Source organism: Pseudonaja textilis, chromosome 4 (assembly GCF_049901715.1).
Source record: "Pseudonaja textilis isolate UNSWEBS1 chromosome 4, rPseTex1.2, whole genome shotgun sequence".
Classification (NCBI taxonomy): domain Eukaryota; kingdom Metazoa; phylum Chordata; class Lepidosauria; order Squamata; family Elapidae; genus Pseudonaja; species Pseudonaja textilis.
In genome coordinates, this window is record NC_141993.1 from 48,491,774 (window position 1) to 48,512,173 (window position 20,400).

The 20,400-nt window shown below is 40.3% G+C and overlaps 1 protein-coding gene across 2 annotated transcripts; it reads left to right on the forward strand.

The window, feature by feature from the left end:
- Positions 1-494: 494 nt before the first annotated feature.
- Positions 495-20,057, forward strand: TLX1 (T cell leukemia homeobox 1). Of its 2 annotated transcripts, XM_087933882.1 has the most exons (3): positions 495-991; positions 5,641-5,842; positions 18,520-20,055. In XM_087933882.1, the coding sequence occupies exons 1-3, from the start codon at positions 511-513 to the stop codon at positions 18,740-18,742; spliced, it is 906 nt and encodes a 301-aa protein (XP_087790008.1). In that variant the 5' UTR covers positions 495-510; the 3' UTR covers positions 18,743-20,055. The 2 variants fall into 2 exon arrangements, with proteins under 2 accessions (XP_087790008.1, XP_087790009.1); XM_087933883.1 differs by lacking the exon at positions 5,641-5,842 and having other exon boundaries at positions 18,520-20,057.
- Positions 20,058-20,400: the final 343 nt, after the last annotated feature.

Consider the following 20,400-nt stretch of genomic DNA (forward strand, 5'->3'; position numbering starts at 1 on the left):
GCTTCAGAGGCAACAGTTTCCGCGGGGAATGAGAACAGAGCGCCCTGCAAGTTTCGCTGCCTACCCAGACCTTCCTTTCCGCGCGTGGTCGGCTCATTTGCCGGGCTCCCCGGTTAGATTTTTGCTGGGGGAAGAAGCTCCTTGGCCTCCGTCTCTTTTTCTCCCTCCTCGTTTCTCGGGGCTCCACCAATGGGGGAGCAGGGCCTAGCAGCGCCAGGCTTTGGGCCAACATGATTGATGCCCTCGGAAAGAGGCGAGAGAGGGAGCCCACGGGCGCGCATGTTTCCCCTCCCCACCCTCTCTCCTCCTCCTCCTCCTCTCCCCGCTTTTCCTTCCTCCGCTTCCGGCCGTCTTTTTGCCTCTTCGGGAGCAAGTGAAGCGAGACCAGAAAAGCTGCGCGTATTTTTAAAAAATCTCTAGCCCTGAATCCGGAGGAGGAGGAGGAGGAGAAGGTGGCGGTGGCGGAGGAGGGGGGGAAGTCACCCTCTCTGGGGTGGCTCTCGGCCCAGCATGGATCACTTAGGGGCGCACCACCTCCACCAGAGCCACGCCGAGCCCATTAGCTTTGGAATCGACCAGATCCTGAACAACCCGGACCAAGGCAGCTGCATGATCTCCAACGCGCGGCTGCAGGACGCGGCGGACTACGGCCTGGGAGGATGCGTGGTGAGCAGTGCCTACAACCCCATGAGCGGCGGTCACTACGGCTCGGCCCCCGGCGGTGGAGGGTCCTCCTCCGCCGGGGGCTACAGCAACGGCGGCGCCTGCAGCATGGCTTCGCTGGCGGGCTCCTACAACCTCAACGTCGGGGCCATGAACGGAAATAACCTCACCGCGGCCGGGGGCGTGATCCGAGTGCCGGCACACAGACCCATGGCCGGCGGCGTCCCCCAGCCACTCCCCACTGCCGTGCCCACCGTGAACAACCTGACGGGGCTGACCTTCCCCTGGATGGAGAGCAACAGGCGCTACACCAAGGACCGCTTCACGGGTGAGTGAGAGGCTCCGGGGCTCTTTCCGCCCCGCGCGAGTTGCCGGCGCCTTCCAGCGCTGTCTCCCCGCTGTCTCCCCGCTCCTGCCTCCGCAAGCCAGTGGGCTGGATAGCCTCCCTCTCCTGCCCTCCAGCGAGAGAATCCCGGCCGGGCTCGCATTCGATTTGCAACTGCTTTAATTGAATCGATTGGTCTGATTTATAAACAGCGTTGACGGATGTGCCTTAGCTGAAAGAGCAGCGGTGCCAGCAATTCAGAAGGCTAAGCATCAAGTAGCAAGCGTTTCCTAGCACTTTTCACGGCGACTTGATTATCCTTATTAAATTAGCGATATCTTAGAGCATAATTAGTAGGAGCTTTCACATTGATTAAAACTTCTACGGAAGAGACCCTAACCCACCATACCATCTTTCTGAAACTCTTACCACTTCTCTCAGAAGCGCAATCGGCAGGCAAATAATCTGGTTGCCTAGCCTTTATGCAACCTTTTAGAAACATTTAAACATTCAGTTTACTTTCTTGGATCAAGATGTTGTTTCAACATTTTTAAATTAAACCATGTTCCCGCAATGTAGGTCCTTTTCCAATTTTCTATACTTCGTTCACGAATAGATATATTTTGCGCACCTCAATTCTGCTCGTAAAACGCGTCCGCCAACCATAACAACACCTTTTAGGAACATGGCTAGAATCTGTACTATAATACTATAATAACCCTTTAGCCATCACTATCCTCGACAATTATCTCTCTGTGTGTATGTTTACGTGTATGTAAGCATACACCTAGTTATGTACACAGAGAGACGTACAGTTATCAAACGATTTCATAAACATAGTTCATCAACTTTTGTTAGCCAATAGTTCAAGTTAGAAAATAACCAGGTTTTTAAAATGTACCATAACTAGAATTTCAAAACTTACAAATCGTAAATTGAACAAAGAATGTGTCTGTCTACATATTCCCTGATCAGGTTTATTCTTCGTAATTGTGTGCATCCCTCACACTTACTGTTATAAATTATGGAGCATGGGAATACGGATAAAATATACATTTAAAAGAAATTTATCTTTCAGTCAGACATTACAGAAATGATATTAATACCGGTAGCCCTGAAAGGTAGTGCCAGAAGATGATCTATAGTTGAGTCCAAGAAACCCTATGCCTCCCCCCCCTCCCCGCCAGGTTCATCTTTTCCTAGAAGTATGGGGCATGCATGACCCATAAATTGGCACCTACATTATTCGACGTGCCTTAAAAAGGGCAGGGGAGGAGGAGAAGAGAGAGAAAAGTCAATTCGTCGTTTAATGGCAGATCTATTGGAAGATAAATCTTAGCAATTCAATGCTCTTTCCGAATCGTCCAGATTCACGCTCATCCCGCCCCTCCCTCCAACCAGGATGCCACAAACAATAATGGTAATTATATTTCAATTTTAATTTAAACAGCGAGCCCCGACCTTCATCAATAAAGGCTCCCATTATCTGACGCTCCGGAGCAGGATACGACCTCCCGTCCCCAGGGCTAGCCCTTTACCTGGCTTCCAGCCGGGGAGGAAAAATTATTACTTGCAGATTAGAGTAGTGGTTGCTGCGATGTCCCCGGCAAGACGGATGGGCAGATCGAGGCTGTGGCGGCGCGATCTCGCTCTTCGACGCTCACGGCGTTCAATGGCAGCAACTCCCGGCCTGCAATTGTAGATCTAACCGGGAGTCATTACCACTGAACAAGGGGAGCCAATTTCGGACTAGACGCGGCCAGGAAGGCGGAAAATTTCCGTTCGGTTGTAGGCATCCGCTCTCGCAGGTTGGGACGCGCCCCGGTCCGCGCAAAGAGGCCTGTAATCCGGGTTGCACTGCGTTTTGAATTGCCCGCCACGCCTCAGTTTCTACGGGAGTTGGTTGCTTTTATTGAATGGCGGAGAGAAATCGTAAACGGCCGCGGAAGCTGGGGAGAAGGGAGACCGGCGCTTTTTGGCAGAGCGGCAGTGTCTGAAGCAGTTTAATCCGAAGACGCGACGACCCAAGCGGTCCCTTTATCTATTTGGCCTGGCCGCCGCCAGACTGGGGGTCTGTAGACCTGCTGGATTACATCGCCACCACCGCCAGTTAGCAAGGCCGGACTAGAGATGGTTCTTTCGAAATTTCCACCCGCGATGGCGCAGACGCGGCTGTGGGCCTTGCCGCCCGAAAAAGGCCTCGCCTCGGTCTCCTCCCTGCCGAGGGGGCTGCTGCAAAAGAGGTTGCGTCGTTTTAGTTCGAAACAACTCACCCTCTGGCTCGTCCTCATCGGGCTCTAGATATTTTTTATATATATAAGAGGATTTTTTTTTTAACTCGAGTCTCAATTCGTTCTTCGGAAAAAAAATATTTTGTTCTTGCTACAGAGGCCTAACCTGGGCCTTTTATTTTCCCGCCGCCCTTCAGCCGAGGGCCTCTTCTGGGGAAACGCGGGCCATATTGGCGTGGAGAGCGAAGGCTGCGCGGGGCTGCTAGGGCTATTTGTGGCAAAATCAGCCTCGGCACCGCCGAACAAGGTAGTTTGCAGAACTTCCCTCCGTTCCTTGTTCGGTTCAGGAAACTGCTGACTGTTACGGAGAACACAGTACCCAGATAAGGGGAGCTTAGAGAGATCTCAGGTGAGATAACGGGGTGTTGCTGGTAAATTAACCAACAGCCGCCAGTTTCAGTTTGGGGTTTATTTGCTGTGTTCTTAAATGGATCTATGCCACTAAACGACATAAAAATAAAATCAGGTATCTAGGAGAGTTGGAGATTTGAATGCAGTGATATTGTATTTTAAACATTACTGTCACCGTCCTGTTTCTTCTCCGAGTTCCCAGCTAAACTTTTCTATGCATCTCTGGCATCTGATTACTATCTTTCCAGCAAATGCTCTAGAGAGAGGGAAAGAGGGTACAGGTAGATAATGCCCCCCCCCCCAATTTGATAAAATACATCGACCCAAAATAAAATCCCTGCAAGAGAGTCTTAAATCACATTTCTTTTTGTTGCTGTTGGTGATTTTGGTGTCTGTAATGTAACCGTAAAAATCTATTTAAGCTAGGAAGATTTTGGAAAATAGGTTTGTTAATTACAGCTGTCACAAGTGAAATATATTAGAGAAATTTAAAAGGAGCCTTTAATTGCAGGGGGGGGGGATTTATTTAAGGCCCAAAGGACCCAATACTGTAAAAATAATTCCCTCATGTGCAGAATCATTATGCCATTTAACTAAAAACGCTACAATTGTAGGGGACAGTACAATTATCCTGATAGTTTCAGTCCAACAATGCTACAAAATTTATAACAAGTCACATTTTCTCAATTTAAAATCAAAGCCATAAATGAAGGAATTCCAAAGAATGTCAAAATAACTCAGAGCAATTATGCCTAGAATAATTCATGGAAAGCATTCCTGTGCTGCTGCTTTCATTTCCTGCTTCCTTCATTAACATTTTTCTTAGCTTTATGATTTAATTCCCACAAGTATTATTTCATTTGGTAATTGCATGGACATTTATGAATAGATCAAATATCAAAAGCAGTTTTTGATAATGAGAGGGAGAGATGCATCCCAGTTCCATACACATTTACAAATAACTGTGCCCACTTAATTGCAAGCTGAGTTATGTGACATACAGCGTCAGTTCCATTGAGTTCAGTGGCACTTAATTCTGAAAAATTGGACTCATCTTTAACAAGCAGTTTTCATTCATGTGAACAGTATTGTAATTTACAGGCTATATAATACACATACTTTTAGCCAGAGAGAATGGCTCAAACTTCAGAAAGAACTGCCTGATTAGTTAGGTTTATATTGAGTGAACTCCTGTTGATTTTTCTGAGAGTACGAACTTTGCCCAGGGTTATGGACTTCAATAAAAGCAATCTTCAACAAAATAAAAACACATAAAAATGAAAAATGAAAGTGTACTTTGATGATTACATTAGGATATGAATAATCATAATTTTAAAAGGGTTGTCAAAACAATGAAAAGAGGGATGAACTGGAATGCCAGATTTGGATTTTTTATAGGGAGGCTCTCATTTTGTTCCAAAGTCTAAAATAATAGTAGTTCATGAATGCTCTTATTCAGGCTGCAGCAGTCTGAAGCTTTATTTTTACGTACTTTCTCCCAAATAACATTCAGGTGATTGGGCCATAAATGTACAGTTTCGATCTCCCTGTTCCTAGCTTGCAAGGTAGATTTGGCGCTCCAAACAAGGATTTCTCCCCTCCCCATTCCTGCCCTCTGCCCGCTTCATATATACCCTTCATGTGCTCATCTGCCACAGAGCTCGCTTCTTGCAGAGAGTCTGGTGCCTCCATATTGGGATCCACCTGGGGACATGGGAAAGCTCCTTCACAGCAGCCCATGAATAAGGAAATATTGGTGGGTTCCAAAACAGAGATTTGTCCTTGAAAAAGCAAGGAGGAGATTGTGAGCCCTGGGACTAAGCCTTTGCTCTGTGCCTTCCTACTTCTCTGTTTGACTCTTGGTGTGTGTCTTTCTGTCTCTCCTCTGCCGCTGCTCTGTGGAGTCCTTCCTGATCATGTCACCGCTTGCTTCTTTGCCCCCCACCCCCCTGCCCGCCCTGTCTCCCCCTCCAGTGGCCCTCTCACCGTTCACTGTAACACGCCGTATAGGTCACCCCTACCAGAACCGGACGCCCCCCAAGAAGAAGAAACCGCGCACCTCCTTCACCCGTCTGCAGATCTGTGAACTGGAAAAGCGCTTCCATCGACAGAAGTACCTGGCCTCAGCCGAGAGGGCGGCTTTAGCCAAGGCTCTGAAAATGACTGATGCCCAAGTCAAGACCTGGTTCCAGAACCGGAGAACAAAATGGAGGTAAGCACACCAAGCAAGTGAGCTGTTGCTGCTGTTGCTGTGCTGGAAGACATTTTTCACCCACTGGACTAGGTCACCTTCTGGGCCATCAAGACCAGACTCTCTCTACAAACCTCCAGTAGGTTTTTTTCCCCAAAACTTCTTAGTGGGAGTTGATCAGGAATAGGGGTGATTTCCTGGGGTGAGCATGGTTAGGTCTGGTCTGCCAAATGTGAAGCATGCCCCAAGGATCTACTGGGCACAGATCCAGTCATTCTTGGAAGAGGTTGCTCCCACTGGGAGTCATTCAGGAATCAAATAACTCATTTGGGTTCCTGTTTAAAAGTTCTTTGTAGCAGGCCTTCCCTAACATGGTCCCTCCAAATGCTTAGCAAATGGAGTAGTGGAGCTTGTGGTAAATATGTGTTTTGCAATTTTGGCATATCTGGAGAAAAATTGATGAATGGTGTGCAGTTTTAATGTCAAAGGGATTGAGAGTTGTATCAGAATTCGGATTTTTTTTGTATTTCACTATTGATCCTACCATCCAATCTGATATCTAATATTTATTTAATTTCAGATATATATCACTAATAGTTCATACTTCTTTTTGAATGTGTCCCTTTATATGTAATACATAGACATTTTTACTGTGTTTATCTGATTCACCTGCTTCTTTTCCTCCAATTAATGTACGTTGTCTACTTCAAGCTGGCACTTTCTTATTTCTGGGTAAAGGAGTGTCTACTAATGCTTAAATTAGGAATCTCTGCGTCTTACTTATGCCATTTGCCCCAAAAAACATGACCAGTAGATGGGTTAGATGTAAACTCCCATAATTCCTAGACAACACAGTTGGGAATGGAATCCATCTTCTTTAAGCACTGAGATACATGTACAAGACAAGCCTTCCTGTCCATCATGTGACTTTTGTTGTGGTGGAAAATATTTCGGACATATATTAGCTGCTGTCTCCCATTTGTTTTGCATTGGAAGCCAGCAGTCTTTCTGATCTATTTTAAGTTTGGAATAGATTATTTGAAAACTGATTGGTTAAAGCTGAGTCTTGGCTTATTGGCTGATGGTCTGGAAATGGTGGGGAGGGGCTGGTTCCTGTGAGTTGCCATTCAAAATGAAGACAGCCGGGTTTGTTGTGGAAAGACAGCTTCCGATGCTAGAGCTACAGGAGAAACAAACCAAGGAAAAGTTTTGAATGGGGTCTCAGGCATCCGGTCTTCTGTCTTCGCAAACAAGCAAGGAATTTCAGGGGCTGTACTATATGTACCACCTCTCATTCTGGGTGACTCTTCACCCACCTTCACGAGCAGAAAGGAGGTGGGGCTGCCATCACCCACAGCAGAATCCCAAGCCATTTCCTTTGCTATCCTATGACTCAGCAACAGATTGGAGGGAGCTAGAAGTGGCTTAACCCATAAGTGTTGTCTATTTCTGGAAATGTTGTCTTTAAAATATCAGATAAGCTGCTCCGACATTTTTTTGTTCCTTGTTCTACTTCTGATCTTTAAGTCGTCTAAGGCATGTGTTATCCATTGCTTAAAATATTGTTCCTGGGAACAACACAGGATTTAAGCAATATGAGAGGGTTTGCACCGGGCAGCCCACAGGTATTGAGGGCAAAATTTCATTGTTGGGACTGATTTAGAACTGGAGAGATGAGCTTTTGTAAAATTATTACTAGGACTGAAACTGTGTGGGCAACAGAGGAGAGAAAATTTTCATGGCAGCTAGAGGAGGGGTATCAAACTTGCATTATCACATTGTCGTCACATGATGTATCGTGACTTTCCCCACCCCTTCGCTAAAATGGGGGTGGGCGTGGCCAGCACATGATGCATCTGGGCTGCGGACCCGTGAGTTTGACACCCCTGAGCTAGCCTTTGTTAAAGCAGCCCCCTGGATAGATGAACTAGATAGGATTGAACAGAGTCCCCTGAAAGAATAACTTAAGGACAGTCTTATTTTGCAGTCTCAGTCATTTTTAATGTAATCTGATCAACTAGATTGTCCATGTATGCTATCATAAATATATAGCCTTGAAATTCATAAAGTCCCTAGTGGTATTATTATAAAAAGTCTTCCAGACACCTACCGTAAAGGTAGATATTAACATCCTGCTTGAAAATGACTACAGTTTTGGGAGGCAAACAAGCTATTCTCCCACCTAAAATTTTAAATAGATAGTTTGTCTTGACCTGGAATTAAGGAGGCAATATAGGCAGTATACTTGGTCTTTTCTCAGTGTAAGAAGAGGATAATCATTCCATAAGAAAGTTATATGCTATTATAGACATACAGTATGTTACTCAGTTCTGACTTTTTAAAGCCCTGAAAATTTTGGTCTTTACATCCACATAGGGCAGTGATGGCTAATCTTTTTGGCACCGACTGCCCAAAGCGCATGTGCGCGCATCCCCAAAATGCAATATGCGCGCTTCCCCCATGCATGTGCCCCACCCTTGTGCATGCCTGCACATCTTCAACGCATGCGCCCAGCATCCCCCCCCCTCGCAGATGCGTGGCAGAGACTTGAAGACCAGCTGGCTGGCGAGAGGTGCACATGCACATATACGGCGGAGCTGAGCTGGACGACGGCTCATGTGCCTGCAGAGGGGGCTCTGCATGCCAACTGTGGCGTGTATGCCATAGGTTCGCCATCATGGGATCCTATAGTATTAAGATGGAAAATAAATACGTGTAGTTTCACCTTTGAAAAAAAAGTCAACAAACATGAAGTATTTTCACAGAATAGGGATACAAATGGGGAGAGGACTAGTGATATTGAAGAAAAATAAAATGCTAATATCCTGAGTACAAGTATTCCTCAACTAACAACAGGTCACTTGGTGATCGTTCAAAGTTACAACAGCACTTGAAAAAGTGACTATTTTTCACACTTATGACCATTGCAACATCTTCATGGTTGCGTGGTTTACATTTGGATGCTTGACAACTGACTCACATTTGTGACGGCTGCAGTGTCCTGGGGTCATGTGATTACCTTCTGCAACCTTCTGACAAGCAAAGTCAGGGAGGGAACTAGATTCACTTAACAACCACGTTACTAATTTAACAACAGCACTTTTACAAATGGGGAAAACCTCACTTAACAAATTTCCCACTTAGCGACATAAATTTTGGGTTCAATTGTGGTCATAAGTTGAGGCATATATCAAGCCATTATTATGTGTGTAATGCTAGTAATTATACACTACCATATGAAGGTAAGGCTTGCAATTATATTGTCAAAGCAAATGTTATTTGCACAGTTATCTAGGGATACAAATATTTTTTAAAAAGTATATATATATATATATATATATATATATATATATATATATATATATATATATATATATATATATATATATAATATTAAAAGCTACAAGCAACCAAACTAAAAAAAAAATAAAGACACCCAGTGCATTTTAAAATATATATTCTATTTGCAAATGTATTCCAAATTAAAACAACACCTTCTCTTTTTATTTTTAAGAGATTTTATACACTAATAAAAATCAAGATACAATATAAATGAAAAGAAAAAGAATAAAGAAAGCAGAGCAAGTGAATAAGTATAAGACATAAATGGAGGAAAGAAAAAAAAAAGAAAAACACATCAAGGTTTGGTTTCCAACTTATTTTATAGCAGTTACAAATTTTTCATCTATCCTTCCTATTTATAGTTACATCATAATTCCCTTCTTCCCATATTTTTCCCTTTCTAATTATCAAATCCATAAATCATCAGTTCATTTTTTTTCATTTTCAGCAGAAAGTCCATAAAGGTTTCCATCATTAATAAATGTATTTGTCGTCTTCCTAATCAAACAAGTCAATATTGCATTTTTGCAAGTTTTGTCATCTTTACCAATCATTGCTTGGAGTATTTCAGAATCTTTCTGTCTTTGTACATATAGTAGTCTTTCTGCTATTACCATATATAAGGAAAACAATTTTTCACGAGTTTCTTCAAGTCCCAACAAAAAAAAATCAGGTTTCCTATGTATTAATCTTTAAAATTCTTTGCATTATTATATGTATTTGTACCCAAAATTTTCTAATTCTCTTACAAGTCCATTATGCATGGTAAAAGAACCCTACATGTTTTTCACATTTCATACACAAGTCAGAAGTATCTTTATACATCCTGGTTCTGTTATCATACACTAGCAATACATCATTTTAGAACTAACTAGTACCTTCTCTTATGTACATTTTTCGGACAACTACTTAGCTAACCACCATATGTAGTAATCAATGCAAGAATCCTGCTTCCTGCTGTTGGGAGAAACTCTTTCTACATAATGGTAGTTTGGGTAAAGACACTCAACTTTCACAGCTCAGTCATGTCTTATGCACCGCTGCCTTTGTGCTGGAATGCAGCCTATATAATAATAATAAAGAATGTGAAGTGTAAAGTGTAAAGGAGAATTGATGATTTGTCTAAAACTGAAAATAGATATTAAATAGATATTTATATGTTTAGCGGTTGACACTACAGTAGCTCCTCTTTTGTATTTATGCCCATAATTGATCACTGGAAGAATTGATGGTCCCAGATGTTATAATTTCATTTGAAATACAGCATGTTAAACTTTTCTATTAATCAGTGTCTGATAAGATATCTGGAGCTACATTTCTTGGCCCCTATTTAGTTAGCAGACTTATTAATAATTAGAACATTTTGAATCTTCTCTCTGGGTACATTATTCATTTCTGTAAGAGCAATAAAACATTATAAACAGGGCATTTGTGTTATTAGCATTTACTCATGAATAAAGAATACATTTGTTTGTTTGTTTTTAATTTGATGTGTCCATCTGTAATTTCACTATAAGCTGTTTTATATTATACATGTGTCCTGAAAATGCTATTAAGGCTGCAATCCTATGCCAATGTACATAGGAATAAGCCCCACTGAATGAGTAACACCTATTTCTAAATAAGCATGTGTAGCCTAATAATTAGCTTAAATTATATATACAGAGAAATGCATATTGTAAAAGAGCCAGGAAAGGTGTTAAAATAAGAAGAGGCCCAGGCTTTGTGTCTGACCCCAGGCATGAAAGCTTGCTGGATGACTTTGTGCCATTTATTTCCTGTCATTCCAACTTGGGAAAATAGGCAAAGAGAATGTAAACTGATGGGTGAAAAGCAGAATTGGATATAAAACAATTAAATTAATTATTGTAAGTAAAGATTGAGGGCAGAATTGATATTGAGTTTTGTAGGCCCAAAGGTTTTATATCTCAATTTTAGAGATTAGTGTTGAAGTGTGCCTTCTCATAAGACCTGAAATAGGCAACGTCTTCAGGCCACAGAGGCATTTTTTTCTCAGCCCAGGAATCTAATGCCTTCCTTATATGTGGGTTTCAGTTCCCATAATTTCCCAAATACCATGTTTACTGCTGAGAATTCTGGGAATTTTCTAACACCCAGATTGGAGAAATGTGATGTAATAGGTAGCCCTTGGAAGTTTCCTTTTGAAATAAAAAAGGGAATAGCCTTCACTTATGAAAACCTTTACCTATAAAGGCTTCCTGGCTTTATGATGTCATCAATCTGTTCTTGACTTTGCTAAATATCAGTCATCACTTGCCATAAAAAAGGACTCAGCCTGTCTGAAGCTGGCAAAAAAAACAACTTATTTTGCACACTTGCCAGCAGCAAAGCCTAAATTGTACACAACCAAGATAAATGAAAAGAATGCCAGGAAAATTATTGCAAGGAAAGAGACATGGACATGATTGGTATAAATAAACAGCGCAGCTCTGCCACAGACCAGGTATGGGAATCTGCAGGAATGCATTACTTGAGCTCTGTTTATAAATTTACTTTTGTCAGTGGATTGTTCTATATGAAAGACAGATTTATTATTGCAGAAATTGCTACACTGACCTTGGAAGACTTTATTGTCAGATAGGATTGTATGAATGATATGTGTTGATATTGTATGATATGAATGTACCTTTTCCTTATGTATACTAAGAGTATTTACATCAAAACAAATTCCTTGTGAGTCCAGTCACACTTGGCCAATAAAGCTATTCTGTTCTATTCTATTCTATTCTATTCTATTCTATTCTATTCTATTCTATTCTATTCTATTCTAATTCTAATTCTAATTCTAATCTTATTCTAATCTTATTCTTATTCTATACTGTCTTTACAGTTTTGGAAAAACACATCTTTAACCCTGCATGTCTGGTATTGGACACCTCTTGGTTTACCCCTATCATGCTGTTGTTACCCAAGCAGCTACTCCCTCCCTCTTTCCTTCCAGTTTACCATTCAATGTGGGGCTCAACATTATACAACGGCATGTTATTTGTGGGATTGTCTCTTCATGAGGTACCTGTCTGGCCCATCAGGTTATTTAGGATGGGCATGTTCCAGGTCCGTTCCCTTAAATGGTGCCATCTAATGGGATTTTGGAAGCAATAGCAATAGCACTTAGCAAAATCACTTAGACTTATATATCACTTCACGGTGCTTTACAGCCCTCTCTAAGCGGTATACAGAGTCAGCATATTGCCCCCAACAATCTGAGTCCTCATTTTACTGACGTCCGGCAGGATGGAAAGCTGAGTCAACCCTGAGCCAGTTGATTGCCAAATTGCAGGCAGCCAGCAATCAGCAGAAATAGCCTGCAGTACTGCATTCTAACCATTGTGCCACTGCAGCTCTTATCCATGTCCCTTGCTCCTATCTTATGCAATATTTTCCTTTTAAGATTTGGCATCTTTCCAGAAAAGTGTAAAGGGTTGACTGCTTCCCAAGGCATTGGAAAAGATAAGGTTGGAGACAGAAGATTGTTCTGTTCAATGGATTGGATATTGTTGGTTAGGCACCAAGTTGTACCAAATTTGGTTTTTATTATTATTGTGAGCCATCCAGAATTGGCCAAAAGAGAGTCTTCCAAATAAATAAATAACCACCTACCCAAACAAATGACTTCTGGGTAGATTTCAGGGGAGCAGTCCTTTTCCTATCAACTTGGGCAGTCAGTGTGGTGTAGTGATTAAGGTGTCGGGCTAGGAGCAAGGAAACCCAGGTTCTAGCCTAATCTTAGTCATGCAGCTGCAGCCAATCTTATCACTGACAGGTTCTGCAAAAGCTAGGTGATAAACAAAACTCTTTGATAACTGTTACTGTGCAAACTAGGTGACTACAGTGCAAAACAAGCAGACTCTGCACTTAACTGCAACAAATGCTAGGAAAAATAATCCTCTGTCCATATTTCCTTGGGCAATTTTTTTAAAAAATTCTCAAATAGCCTGCTTATCTTATAAAGATATCAGACATACCTCAAGTGTAATCCAGAGACAGCTCGCCTGAATGTCAGAGACAGCTCGTCCTCTATGGCTGCACAGCTTTCTAGAATGTTTGGTTCCTTCCCCTGCAGATTGTGGGTTTGTGATGATTTTAAGGGATAAAATGGATGCCTTAAGCTTTTCAGATACTTATGAACCTTCCTTTAAGAATGGGCCCTACCCATCAATGCAAAACCTGGAAAGGCTTATGGTTAACAGCAGTAACAGAACATCAGTTCAAAGTGCAGCACTACAAATTTTGTCTTTAAAATAATAACTTTGCGAGGCAGGTTGGATTGGGAAAGAGTGACTGGCCCAAATTACCCAGTGATTGGTCCAGTGAGGACCTGGGTCTCATCAGTCCAATACAGGTGGTTCTCACTTAAAGCTGCCTTGTTTAGGAGCCGTTTGAAGTTGCAACAGTATAAAAAGCTTGGATTTATGATGGGAAATGCAGAAATAAAACCATAAGTCGTGGTTATATGATGTTTTGCTGAAAGACTATGGTGACTCACTTAATAACTGAATGGGGGGAGTAAAGTCATCAGATTTTTGACTTAGCGGCTGCAGTGATTAGCAGCAGAACTGCTGGCCCCAATTTTGACAGCGAAGTGAGGACTCCCTGTATTCTTAATGCACCAGAGTAGATGTGCACAGGATTTCATTCCTTTTGTCATTAATATATGCTGGACTGTACTCAGAAGCAAATATTTCCATTTTTGACAATATTTCCAAGGTCCCAGTGCAGTCTGGATGGGACTTTTCCCATGAGACATTTCTTCTCAGTGCCAGGAAAGCTTTACTTGAATTTGCATATTTGCCATTAAGGCAATGAAGGTCTGGCTGAAGAGCTGTAACTAAGCTGCTTTCTACTGCAGTCTTGAAACAAATTGAGGTGGGACATGGTGCTTACTTTATTCTCTCTCTCACCCCGCCCCCACCCCCCAAAGCCCGGGCTTTGTTTTTTGTTCTTTAACAAATTACTGCTTTTCTCTGCCAAGTGGACAACTTGGCTAACTGAGAAAAATATTCCATACTGAAATTAATAATCTGTTTTCACTAATTACAAACACAGCTAAAAAAGCAACAGAAGAGGCCGGGTTACAATTCTCTGAGTCAAAACAATATTAAATATGCATCAGGAGTAAATTTGTAGTGGAAAGAAAATGGTGTTTTTTAATTCATGCGCTTCTTTTCGTTAGAGGATGAGCAGAATATGGCTTTAGAATCCTTCTCCCAGTAAACACACAGGCCCTCACACAGTACATTTGTAGACACACACATATGCAAAGGGCTTAATTTAAAACATACTGCTTTATATGAAAAATTAATACACATTTAAACTATTTGTTCTAAACATCTCCTTCAAGAAATATTGGATCAGGCTTCCCATCCTTCTCAGTCATTGCAAATGCTGAGGACTATAGTCCCAATTAACCAGAAAACACCAGATAGGATGAAGAAGGCATACGTGCATGCTACAAGGCATATATAGGCAGTTTTTTCACTTTATTGCATTTAGATGGGGTACTTTTAGAGCAGGGTTGTTACATGTAGCTTTTTTGAGCTACATGAGTTACATGAAGCTATGTCTATTCAGCGCCCTAAGACAAATAAAAAACACCCCTACATTATATCCTAGGGTACTGTATACAAGTTTTTCACCAGACACATCTTCAGTTTTATGTTACTCAACTCTAAGGAGTCTTTTACAGTTATGTGTGTATGTAAAAATTCCACACCTATAGCATCCTATTCCTCATTTACTCCCAAGCTGTTGCACCTTTATTTGAGCATGAGGTCTTTTTTGGTTCTGGTACTTCCTTAGCTATGGAGGTAGGTACCATTCTTTCTCTCATGTTTTGCCTGCTGCAGAGTCGTGATAGCACAGTGGTTAGAATGCATTACTGCAGGCGGACTCACTGCTCACTCCAGGAGTTCGGTTCTGAACTTCCGAGGTCGGTAAAATGAGGAGCCAGATTGTTGAGGGCAATATGCTGACTCTGTAAACTACTTAGAAACAGCTGTAGAGCACTATGAAAGGGTATATAAGTCTTAAGTGCTATTGCTATTGGGTAACATTAACTCACTTGCTCTCAGGGAAGAGGGCTATTCATGGTTGTAATTTCAAATCTGCCAATGAGAACTGAAATATGTTTAATAGGCAATTGATGGTTCTACTGCTAATACAGAAATGTTGGTCATGACCTAGTAAAAGTTAAGTATTTGAGGCCACAATGAATTCATAAGATCAGGTTATAAATCTGCCTTGAAATCAGATTGATCTAAATGCTGTACCACATGAAAGGTGTTTGTGTCTAAGCCTTGCATATTTTTTTGTATTTCTTCTTAGGTATTACACCTAAGGTATTACTCCTGTAAGATACAGTGATATTAATAGGGCATGTTTGGGAAAAAAGGTTTAGATCTAAACATTAATCATTCTCATAAAGAAAGAAGTAAACTTCTTAAATATAGGTGGTTCTTGACTTACAACCACAGTTGAGCCCAAAATGTCCACTGCTAAGCAAAGAGGTTTTTAAGTGACTTGCACCCCATTTTATGACCTTTTTTTGGCACAGTTGGTAAGGAAATCAGTGCAGATGTTGAGTGAATCGTGTAGTTGATAAGCAAATTTGTCTTTCCCTTTGCTTGTGGGAAGCCAGCTGGGAAAGTTGTAGATGGTGATCATAGGTCCTCAGGACAATACAACTGTCATGAATACATGCCAATTGCCATGTGCCAAATTGTAACCACGAGGATGCTACAATGGTGGTAAGTGTGAAAACTGGTGATAAATCACTTTTAAAGTACCATTGTAACTTTGAATGGTCATTAAATGAATGGTTGTAACTTGAGGACTACTTGTAAGACAGCAATACTGTTTCTTTTTCCCATCTCCACTCTTCTTGAAAAGTATTGAAGTTTTTAGATTAATAATTTTCCTGTGCTTTAAGGAGTTGAAACCTGCACTATGTATTACATTTCACTACTCTCCTTTTTGATAATTGTTTCAATAATCTTCCCAGATCCAATGGAATCAAACTAAACCAATATCCCAGGCAGAAATTGTTTTATATTGTGACTAAAAATCTGATGGTTTGTGAACTGCAGCAATGGAAGGAGATCAATATCAATAAAGATAATGAAAAGGAATCTCTTCGAATTGTATTATATAAATGATTTTCAAAACAGTTTATTACCAAGTAAAGAAAAGAGAAAATTAATAGTTTGATGGACAGTAAATCAGTCTCCTCCTAATTCCAATCAGAATGACTTTTTTTAAAAGGCGTAGATTCTTGAAAATAGTAACATTTGGGTGATTTCACCAGAATTTTGAACAATGGAATGTTCTTCTAAGAATGGTCTTACTAGTTAGCTTGTTGGCTTTAGCTTTGATGGAATTTGCTACATAACATAGGGCCCCAATTTCTAGTTTCTGGTCTAGCTCGGCATGTTGGGAGAAGCAGCCCCGCTGATTCCCTTCTCAAATTTCTAAGTCTAAGTCAAAGCAAAAATGTTTTATGGAAATTGGGGAGTAAGATGCTAGTATGCTAGTATGAAAGAGAGAAAGAAGTCAAAACTTTTCTGATATTAGCATTCTCATCTGAAATCTTTTGAGATTTGGCATTCTTGCTCAAAATCTCAAAAGTATTTCAGATAGAAACAGCAGCAATTGATAAAATTTGGTGAATTTTTCAGATATTAAAATAACATATCAAATGTATTTATTTTTAAGAATCTATATGGTCACTAAGAGTCAACAACAATTTGATGACATATAATCACTATAAACAGGTAATCTATATTTTTATTGATTTCTGTTTTTAAAAGGCAGTCAGGAGTATTGTAGCATTTATTTTAAAATACCACAGTTTTATTGTAAGCTTGTCAAAGCAGAATACTTGATGTATCTGATGGCAGTAGTTCCAACAAGCCTGAAGTCTTCCATTTCCCGTTTGAACACTACTTAAGAGATAATTTCTAAACTCCAGAATAAATTCCTTATGACTCAGATTTAGGATAAAGTGATTGTGAAAGAAAGAAGAGAGAGATATCAATGCAAATAATTTCTAACTTGTCTTAAAAGAAAGTTCAGTTCATTCTTCTGGTAGAAAAACAGGTGCCAGACCATAACACTAAGTTGTAGAAGTGGAAAGAGAACTGCTAACACCTTTCATACCTCTTCCTATTCTGACAGTTTTCTTGCAAACCCGTTTTTTGTTTTTTTTTTGCCTCTCTCGGTTTCTTTTTCTTAGTCCTTTTCTTTTCCTTTGCCTTCTCACTCTTCCCCCACCCTCCCCGGCGGTATCATCTTGTGGACTTCTTTGCTCCTTTTGACTATTTCTATAGTCCTTACCTAAAATAGAATTAAGGGAAGTTATTTAGAGCAAAAAAGATGAAAGGTGTTATGTATCTCTTTGGGCACATGAGATAAGTTATTGTGAATTGAGTGACACCAACTTTAGTTCATAATGGACTCTGTGGGTTCTTTGATGCTCTCTGAGCTTGATCGTTTTGTTGCAGACTTTCATCCCTAAACTAGGTAACATCATCATGAAATGTTTTCAAGCAAACAACAAAGTTCAGAGAGCATCCAGAACCCCACAGTTCAACCCTGAGCCACAAATATTACCTTATTTATCTGTTTCTACTTTTTGTTTTCAACTTCAGTGCTTCTGATTGTGACATGATTTTAGATACTGTTCATTTCTATGAGTGGTGGATGTGGACTAGATTAATGTATACATTTTCAAAGGTTTTGAAATGTTTGTTCTGTGTAATGGTGGCACAGTTTTAAAACAAGAGGCATTCTTTTTATGAATATGAAGCAAAACATGCAGTAGATGGAGCAAGGTTTGGAATCTCTTGCTTGTTTCTTTACATTTTTCCACTCATATAAATGTGTACGGACAGAATAATCAGATACACACCATCATGTACACACACAGCTGATCCCTCATAATTCTAAAATCTAGCATCAACCAATGACATTAATAGTTAATGGATGGATGGAGGTCGTAGAACGGAATATGCTGCTTCAGACAACACATAATTAATATATTGGCTGCCACTAAGATGATCATAGATTTAGAATGGTTTCAAAGAAGGGCTAGGTCTTTTACGGGATGTTCCCTTCAACTGTTCCATGGATTCTCCATGCTCAGTTGTTTTATATAACCAGGCAGCAGGTTGCCTTAAATGTGACTTTTCATTTTGGCTTTTATGGAAGAAAAAAACCCTTGAGCATAAGAATGTTCCAAAAGATGGGAAGATGTTATGGTGAAATGGAAGTCAACTTTTACATGTAAGGGGCATCTGTTGTCCTGCTGAAACATGACATACTTTGTCCATTTCTCTCAGGCGGCAAACTGCAGAAGAACGGGAAGCAGAGCGGCAGCAGGCCAATCGCATCCTCATGCAGCTCCAGCAAGAGGCCTTCCAGAAAACCATCAATCAGCCCATCCAAGCAGACCCAATCTGTGTTCACAATTCCTCCCTCTTTGCCCTCCAGAACCTTCAGCCATGGTCAGATGACACTTCCAAGATCACCAGCGTTACTTCTGTGGCCTCTTCCTGTGAGTGAAATCATAACTTTGTCCATGCACGGACTCTTGTATTACAGAGTAGCTGGCCTTATTCAGCATCATCATCCGTAGAAGACATGGTTACCTATGGATGAGCCAGTGGCAGCAACCAGACAATGTCCCTTTGGTAGCCGAGGCTCTGAAAGGTCACCCAGTGCTGGTCTAGTGGAATGTTCTAATAAAAAGCAACACTTTCCTACTTCCTTCTTCATCGTCATCACCATCACTATCAACAACTTCTTGAAAAGAGTAATATTGGAACACTTGAAAACTCTTTTGGAGAGAAAACAACCCAAGGTTCTTCCTTTGAGCATTTTTAAGAAACAACTTCTATACCATTTTATCTGCTGACACACAGTTGTTCTCCCATGTAAGTATTGCAGGCTGATCATTTCAAGAAAAACCACAATAGCGATCTGAATGAAGAATGCGAACCTTTTTTTTAACAACTTGCATCTCCTGCTGGAGCCCTTTTCTTAAAAGTCATTTAGATTTTGCAAATAAATAAAATCTCTCTCCTTTCTCTTTTGTGTTTTCCAAGATGAACTCCTTGGGTTTTTCTTGATTTATTTCTTTTTGTTCTGCTGAAGGAATGTTAATACTAGAACGACTGAGAAATGCAAAGCTTGCCTCATAAACTCTTGTGTGGAAGCTGAAATCAGTTTCACAGCTATCCACGGACTCTGCATTGATCAACTTATATTTTAATATCTCTGAGGCATCTGTGGCATTTTGCAGGGGTAATGCAGTTTTACTTGATAGATTATTTTGGTATTGTTGATGATATTGTTCAATATTTTATTTACCTTTGCTGAAGAAGTCTGCTCCACAAAAGAGGGAATGTGAACCAAACAGAACATCCTACTTTTTCCATTTCTTGACCAGTAATTTCACAGTTTTTTTTTATTGTACTGAGGAAAAGCTTGTGATTAATTTAAGCACTTCTTACAGCAAATTTCAAGAAGATACAAAATATCTAAAATATATAGGGGGTTTTTTTAGTTACTTTTTAACCTATGCATCATTTATATTTAAAATGAGATGGTACACACAGCCAATTTATCAAAAAGAAATATTTTAGTGAGTTTCTGAGATGCATTCTTTGGGTTTGTTTTTAAGTTATGCACTTATAAGAAGGTTTCTTTTTTGTGTAATCATTTTCTAAAGTGTTTGTGTAATTTATGTGGAAAAATGAATAAAAGGGGCAAAGTATTAGTCTCAATTATTAGAAATAACTTTTTAAAAATGACATTTCTTCACCTGACTTTTGTGTTGATTTTTCTAGAGGAATATAGTTTCAAAGATAAACCAGTAGCTGCCCAAAAGACCTACTGTGAGCTATGATAGAGAGGGGAATCTCTACTTTTTTAGTTTACTTCAATTTTGTATCCTATTAAGTATATTCTTAATTTCAAGCATAAAACTTGAAAATTAACCAAGGCTATAAACACACATAGTCCATCCAACCAGTTTTTCCCACTCTGGGAACTTCAAGAAGTGCTAAACTACAACTATCATCTCTTTTCTAGCACATTTGGAGATTTTCAGTTTTGGCTAAATTGAATTATAAAATATATTTAAATATTAAGTAATAGGCAAACTAAATGCCAGTTGCTCTGATCTTTTTATGTCTAATTTTTAAGAAGAAGAACTGTAG

Excerpts from the sequence above, each read along its gene's own strand:
- TLX1 (XM_087933882.1), top strand. The coding sequence starts at position 511 with ATGGATCACTTAGGGGCGCACCACCTCCACCAGAGCCACGCCGAGCCC. Across the intron at positions 992-5,640 it reads CACCAAGGACCGCTTCACGG|GTCACCCCTACCAGAACCGG; the intron begins GTGAGTGAGAGG and ends CACGCCGTATAG. Across the intron at positions 5,843-18,519 it reads AACCGGAGAACAAAATGGAG|GCGGCAAACTGCAGAAGAAC; the intron begins GTAAGCACACCA and ends CATTTCTCTCAG.